At 32.6% G+C, this 7745-nt stretch overlaps 1 protein-coding gene across 1 annotated transcript; it reads right to left on the bottom strand.

The window, feature by feature from the left end:
• Positions 1-1303: 1303 nt before the first annotated feature.
• LOC145159360 (coiled-coil protein) lies at positions 1304-7221 on the bottom strand. The gene is made up of 7 exons (XM_079078305.1): positions 6833-7221; positions 6598-6739; positions 5831-5910; positions 4845-5075; positions 3641-3802; positions 2372-2461; positions 1304-1670 (listed from the first exon to the last, which is right to left on the bottom strand). Exons 2-7 carry the CDS (start codon positions 6612-6614, stop codon positions 1474-1476), a joined length of 777 nt encoding a protein of 258 aa, XP_078934431.1. The 5' UTR covers positions 6615-6739; positions 6833-7221; the 3' UTR covers positions 1304-1473.
• Between the last annotated feature and the right edge of the window lie 524 nt (positions 7222-7745).

The following is a 7745-nucleotide window of genomic DNA, read 5'->3' on the forward strand; positions in this document are numbered from 1 at the left end:
ACAGCTTGTGTTAAAATATTATAATTGCATTAGTGTTACAATGTCGGATCTAAAGCCAACAATATTTGTCTTATAATATTTCAACAATTTATCAAATGGTCTATCAGTGATGCGAATACGAGTTCACAATCCGAAATGTTATCAAATTCTGAAATGCATCCCAACTCCGAGATGAGTTCAAGTTCCGAAATACATTACAATTCCGAGCTGAGTGTTGAGTGCGAATGGGATCCAGATAGCGAATGGGATGTTGAGTGTGAAAGAGGTCCAAGTTGCGACTGGATGCGAACCAATGAGAACGACCGTGATGACTCGCAGTCAATAAATGAATGTGAACCACGAAGTATTACTGGATGCGAACGCTAGTGGTTGTGAACGACTTGTGGATGCGAAAGCTATTTGGGTGCGAATGTTACATGGATGCAAATTGACTTTTGGTCCCGAACAACTTACTGATTCCGAAGTACTTGTTGGGTGCGAGGATTACTTGATGTGACCATTGTTGCGAGGAGTTTACATGGCTGATTGCATGGGCTTTGGCATGGTTACCTTAAGGACGAAGATTCTAGATTTTTTGTTATTTTTAGGAACGATTTTATTTTATTTTATTTTAAGCTTTTGTTTTAGTTTCCTTTTTGTAAGCATTTGTAAGGCTATAAATATGGTCATTGTTGAACATTCTTGAATGAATGAGAGTTGATTGAAGTTGAATTTTGAACGTTTGTTTTTGTTTTCTTGAATTACTGCATATAATTCGGATTGTCGTGTCATTGTTTGGGATGCGTTTCTCATTCGTGTCCCAATTTCAAGTCAATAGGTCTTGGCTTGTCATCACATATCATTTGACGGATGATTTGGCTTATCATCACATATCATTTGACAGGTGATTTCCTAGAACTCAAGTTAATAATTCTTAACTTGTTTTCACCCGATATTCAATCTATAGGTCTAGGTTGTCTATCAAATCTATCCATTTTTGTTATTTTTCTTATCGTTCTTGTTCTTGTTTCTTATTTTTCCGCTGCATTCGTATAATCAGAAAATCCAAAAAGAAATTAAGCCCTCCTCGTACACACATCAATCAGTCTATGCTCTAGGCCTATACCTATTTAGAAAAATAAATCTGAATACGAAAATTCAATACAAAAATCCTAAACAGTGTTTCCCGAAAGATAGTGATTTTATTAAGATATCCAAAATCTATAAATATTCTCAACTTTTGACTTGGCAACTACTTTGATTATATAATTATTCAAGTATTCAAAGTTGAAACAAACAGAAACGTGAAACATGGAACAATAAGTTTTGTTTAAATCCGTTGATTGGGATGGCTTTTTATCCCCTATAAAATTTATAGGTTCTGTAGGTTGACATTTGAATCCATAATAATAATAATAATAATAATAATAATAATAATAATATCCGTGATTAGATTGAGATATTAAAATCCAGCAGGCAAAAGAAAGAAAACATTTAGTCGGTGGGTCCCCCCCAAGCATCATCTTTGAGATTCTGTCTGGAAAGTATGCGTTGCTTTCGGGCTGCTTCTTGTTCCTTGAGTTGTTTTTGGGTGAAACTTGTGGAAGGCAACTTGAGTCCCATTCCATGAGCAATTAACCTTTGGGCAGTTCTTGCTGATGTTTTTGGCCTTTGTCGAGGTGGCTCCAAATCTGTCAACATTTTTATAACCAAAATTGGCTCTCTTCAGAATGAAATATGTAAAACTGCTGCCTGCTATATAGAGTTGTTCGTTTCTGGAATGGACCAATCTTTAAGGAATTTCATTCTTTCCATTTTCTCATTTTTCATGCCTTATAGAGTAGTATTTTCTAAAATTAACTAGAAAAAAAAAAAATTTATTCGAGTAAATTACGCTTTTGATCCCTGAGCATAGCTCATTTTTGCCCAAAAAGTTCTCTTTTGCAATTATTTCTTTTGCCCAAAAAATTATTCGAGTAGTATTTCATGCCTTATTTCTTTTCCAAGTAATTGTTTTTTACTTGCTTGAAACAGGGCAAAAAACTTCAAACATCGATCAAAATTGCAAGAGAGCTATTTAGGACGAAAATTGAAAAAATCAAAGCCTTACTCAGGGACCAAAAATGTAATTTATAATCATATTTGGGTTTTAATAAAGTTTAATTTATCAGTTTTGCAAATAATAATAAATCCTATAATCACAATTAAATAATAACTAGAATAGTGCTAAGACTATACCTCTTACTTAAATATAATACAGAAAATTCATTCCATTCAATTCCAAACAAACAAAGAGACCCTTTAGTTTTCATTGAAAAACCATGTTGGTTAATGGATGCACCCATGACCCATCAAAAAAACAAAAGCCAAATATTCAGAATTTTATAATTACCTTTTTCTGGAATGGAGCTTAGGAGTACATCATTCTCATCAAGTACACGAACTGTAAATGGACACTTAATCAAGTTACATGCCTCAACAGCTGCAAAACCCAACATCACAATATATCCTTAAATCAACCAAACCACTATCCAAATTCCAAATTCCAAATTCAATTATGCTGCTCACTCTAATCATATATCATGTAAAACATGTGCAATGAATTAATCTGATAAGCTACATGAGTCAAAGAACTACTTAATAAAATAAGTCAAGGGAAAGCAGACTTTCCCCATTGAGTCCTAAAATTTTCACTTATTTTTTGTTTTTTCCTTCCATTTCCTCAAGTCTGCAGTCATTTTTCTCAATTAGATGTGCAATAGGAACAGAGTCTTAGTATTTAATTACTGCAAAAAGAATGACAATGACTTAATAGAGAAAGCCAGGGATCCTAAACTTGTACAAATTTCCCTTCATTTTTTAATTTCTTCCATCAAATACGTGTGCTAAACTATATATTGGTATTTCATATTAGCTTAATTCAGAAAGAACGACTAGATAGAGAAATAAGTTCCAACCTTTTACAAATTTGCCCTTTTCTATTTTGTCCTTCCATTTCCTCCAATCGATGCATAATGTAGCAAGCTATTTATGGCCGAATCTTCTAGACTTAATATAGAAATAACGACTTAATAAAGAAAATCAGGGAATGGCTTGGTTGTACCAAAATCCCTTGTTTTCCAGAATTTTTCAAAGAAAATGAAAATTCTGAAAACGAGTTTGGTTTATTATTTTTTCTAAAAATGTTCCTCGTAAAGAGATATTTCCAATTGTCTAAATTACAATTTACAAGTAACTTGGAAAACAAATAATTATTGTTTTCCACACTTTTCCAATTCCAAAACTTTTCTATAATATGTTAAATATTGTACTATACTATTTAAAATAACAAAAAAATAGAAAATGAAAACCGATAGAAAATACACATCCAAACATGTTTTCTAATTTATCTAAAATGGAAAATGAAAACTCAATCAAACGCGTTTTCTAAAAATTTTCTACTGAAAACTCCGCTCCTTTTTTTTTTTTTTCTAAAAACAGTTTTCCACAACCAAACACACCCTAAGCTTGCCCCATAGAGTCCTAACCTATTACAAATTCTCCCTCATTTCTACAAATCGTTTCACAATTTTTCTCAAAATACTGTTAGAGAAATCATTTATCCAGACAACAGTTAAGATAAAAGGAAAAAGAAATATATTCAAACAATAATTAAGCATACCAATTGCTGGTGTTCTGAAGACAGCAAATGCAGTGGTATCATTGACCCAACGTATCACAAAATCATGAGAAACAAACTTGTTCAACAAATTCTCAAGCCCACTTGTACTCATATTTGCTTGGAAGCCTTCAAGAACAAGAGCATGTCGAGTACCATATTTTACTGAAATCACTCGCAAAAAAAAAAAATGAAAAATAAGCTTGTCATGCATTACAACAGTTTTTTTTTTTTTTTAAATTCACCTTAATGACCATTATATTTCCATCTCTTGATCAAAAGTGGACACATGAATTGATGTTAAAACTGCATCATTTTTTTTTTGGGCTAAATGCAAGAAACAGAAACATACTTTCTGATCTATTTTAATTTGTGTATTATTTATTCTAGCATCATAATATCATTTAATTCAATTACAAGCAGGCATTGAACAGCAGAGCAGCCCAAGGTTGAAAACTCCTTTTTGAAAAAATCTACCCAATCATATTCATAGCAATTATTTTCTTTGAAAAATGTACGGAGTAAATACTTTGTATTTGGATGAGATTGCTAGAGTTTTTTAAAGTACAATGAATGGTGTAATAGGAAGAAATGAAAACAGAATGCTATAAGACCATCTCCAACCCATCTCCATTTTTTCCCCCATAAATGGAGTAAAAAATGGAGTAAATAGTGTTTCATCTCCAACCCTACTCCATTTTCTACCCCATTTTTTACCCCAAAAAGTATATTCCTAGAATATTCCATTTTTATAACTTATATATATTGTCAAATACATCCCTCTACTAATTAAACTCTATATTTATGACTAATTAATATAAATTAGTATATAACATGATATTATAAATATTAAATATTGCATTTAAACTATAATTAGTAGATAAAATAAACTAGAAATGTATAAAATAAAAATAAGAGGGACTAAAATTGGCAACCAAACTTCACCTCCATTTTTGGAGATATCCCCCATATATGGGGGAATACTATTCATATCTCCAAAAATGGAGGTGAAAATGGGGTAGGGTTGGAGAAGAATGGGGGAAGAAATGGAGTTTGGGGGTGGGTTGGAGATGCCCTAAGCAAATCAATAAAAGTAAGCCTTTTTGTTTTTGGTAAAAGTATGTATATTTTTTTCAATGCCTTTGATTTTGATGAATTAAAATTCGTTTACTGAGAGAGGTAATTAAGCAAGCAATAAGGAAGTTACAGTCTGTTGTGGGTTGATGTCCTTGAGAAGTAGTTTGATTTAGTGAATCATCTTGAATAGAAGAAGATTGTTGTTGATCACTATACAAATACAAGCCATGTTTTTGTTTTTCATATGAAAATGTGCCCCTCCCACGCCTTGCAGTAGGAGTTTGATCTTTTTTATCTTCAAGTCTCAGTTTTGATAAATTTACTAACTCATCTGGAGCACGATCTGCAACAGCTTCCCAGTCTGCAAAATTCCATTCCCACAATATAATATAATATAATGTTAGCATAAAAAGAATAAAGTTTAAAACCATTTCATGGCAAGAAATGTCATGTAAGCATATGATACTACTAGTAAAGATTAAAGAGGAAGAACAAGAAATGTTTGGTAGGATGGAATCATAATAATGGTTCATTCCGTTGTTTGTTTTGTGTCAAGGAAGGAATGGAATGAACCGTTTTCTAAAGGAATGTAATTGCTTTCGTTTTGTTTATTATCCATTACCTAGTTATTCCATCATGGAATGGAATGAAACACTGCATCTGCATCATAGTGATAACTCATTTTTATGTATGTGAACTATTATAATAGACTAGAGCTGAACGTATTTATTAGTGTATTTACATATAACGTAAAAAATTCATTCCATTCCTACAAGCCAATCAAACATGATCATGGAATGTAATGGGCCATTCCATTACCCTATTAATTTCATATTTCCTTTCCCTATCACTGAGTCACTGAAAAATAAAACAAAAAGGTACAAGAAGCTAAGTGTGTTTGCTATCATGTTGGAATCTACAGCTCTTTTAAATAAATATATAGATAATAAATACTACTCTTGATTTATATGATTTTGCATGTCTTAAGCTACAGAGTCACTTTATCTTCACTCCTGGCTGCTTTGGCCAGAATCATAGCACTAAGAAACCATGACTCTAGAATGTACAAAAACTCAATGTTGATAAAGTAAATCAAGACAATAATTAAGTTTATACCATCTTCTGAATTGTCATTACATGAAGAAGCCTCATTATTTGAATGGTAGTCTTCTTTTGCCTCCATATTCATTGATTCACTGAAAAAGAGCCACAGCATCAATGATCAAAAAACAGTGAAAGGCCAAATGGGATTACAGGAAAAAACCATGGATTATTTTATCAAGAAAATAACAAAAACTGAAAAGGGTGAATATTTATAATGAACTTGTTAGATAATTACAATTATTAGATAATTAGCTTTGGTAATTAATTATTATACAGTTAAAGATACTCTTGATAGATGATTATTAGATAGTTACCTTAGCTATCTTTATCCTTACATTTTTTAGTATAAATACATGTACAAGGTGCAAATATTAAATGACAGAATGCACAATATTTCTACACCTCACAGAAATGTTAGTTGTTAATAGGGATATTGACACAAAGCCCTAAAGTTTGTCAATTATTGACGGTTTTACCCTAAGTCCGATTTTATGTGCATTAATGCCCCAAGTTTGCAAAGTTATTTCATTTATGCCAACTTGAATGTAAAACTAGTTACCACTCCATAATCCATATGGCAAGCCAACATGGCATTAACGGGGACTTTTGGGCTGACATGGCAATCCTTCCGTCCTTCCATTGTTGTTCACAGTTTCAGTCCCCAATTCTTACATTGCTATTCTGATCTCAACCTTTGAGTCAGCACAGGCACATATACAACACACACACACACAAATACAACAAACACTAAACTAATCTTGCTTATTGAGGGGGTTTACCTATCCGCTGCAATCATTAAATTCAACTGAATTGGCTTCTGAACTTGGGACCAAGGTTAGGGATCGTTCGTTTACTCTGAACTCGCCACCAAAATCTCGTAGATTTTCTCGTATTTTGTAAGCCTGAGAGAAAACGACGCCCCTGAAACATTTTGGAGTTTGTTTTTGATCAAGAACTCCACGCCATCAAACATTTTGGGGTTTGTTTTCAACCAAACCAAATATAAAATCAAACCTGAGATCGAATAACAGGGGATGGATTGTTCCCGGCAGGTGCGTGTATGCTGTGTTTCACCCCACAGGAAATCGAAGAACAGGGGCTGGATAGTTACCCTTCTTCCCTTCGAATCCAAGACTTTTTATGTGTGTCGCTTCCCCTCTTTTGAAATCAATCACATGTGCTGGGATTCTTTTGAAGGAGAACAGGGCTCCCCCTCTTGTTCGGAGGTGGCCGGTGGCTGTCGATGGGGGTCGCCGAGAGCTTCGACAGAGGCAGACGCAGTTCAGTTGAAGTAAAGAAAAAAGGCGTAACTTTTTCTGAAGGGTTACAAGGTTCGGCGTGTTTGGCCGCTTGCCATGTTTTTTTTTTTTTTTTTTTTTTATTCGTGAGGTTGGATGTGGTTTTTTGATCAAACCTAACAACAACCTCAAGTTACGGTTATATTTATAGCGTAAAATTGAAAATTATGGTTTTATTTGGTTGGGTTTTGTGATTATTTTTGTACGATTTCTATTTTTAACTGCAAAATAAGATAGGGATATCTTCAGAAAAGTCTCAATATTTTGGGCAAACTTTTAAATTTATTTTTTGAATAAAACAATCCCGACATTTTTACATTTTGAATAGAAAAGCCTAAGATTCCGGCTAATTTATTCATTTTACCTCTTTTTGACCTGTTCAGCAGGTCATGAGACCAAATTGTTAATTTTTCGAAAATAATGGGACTTTTTTGCAAATTTCGTCAAAATTTTTATGTAATGTATAAACATATTTTTTACATATCTATATCTATGTTTACGTATTTTTGTATTTTTTATGTTTTTATATGTATATATTTACGTAATTTTTATGTATTTTAAATTTATAAACGTATATTTTTACTTATTTATATGTATTTTTAACCATTTTACATATTTTTTTATGTATT

The sequence above is a fragment of the Lactuca virosa genome, chromosome 2 (genome assembly GCF_052849685.1).
Source record: "Lactuca virosa cultivar CGN04683 chromosome 2, Lactuca_virosa_CGN04683_v6, whole genome shotgun sequence".
In the NCBI taxonomy this organism is placed as follows: domain Eukaryota; kingdom Viridiplantae; phylum Streptophyta; class Magnoliopsida; order Asterales; family Asteraceae; genus Lactuca; species Lactuca virosa.

Excerpts from the sequence above, each read along its gene's own strand:
- LOC145159360 (XM_079078305.1), bottom strand. Across the intron at positions 3,803-4,844 it reads ACATCAACCCACAACAGACT|TAAAATATGGTACTCGACAT; the intron begins GTAACTTCCTTA and ends GAGTGATTTCAG. Across the intron at positions 1,671-2,371 it reads AAGCTCCATTCCAGAAAAAG|ATTTGGAGCCACCTCGACAA; the intron begins GTAATTATAAAA and ends AAATGTTGACAG.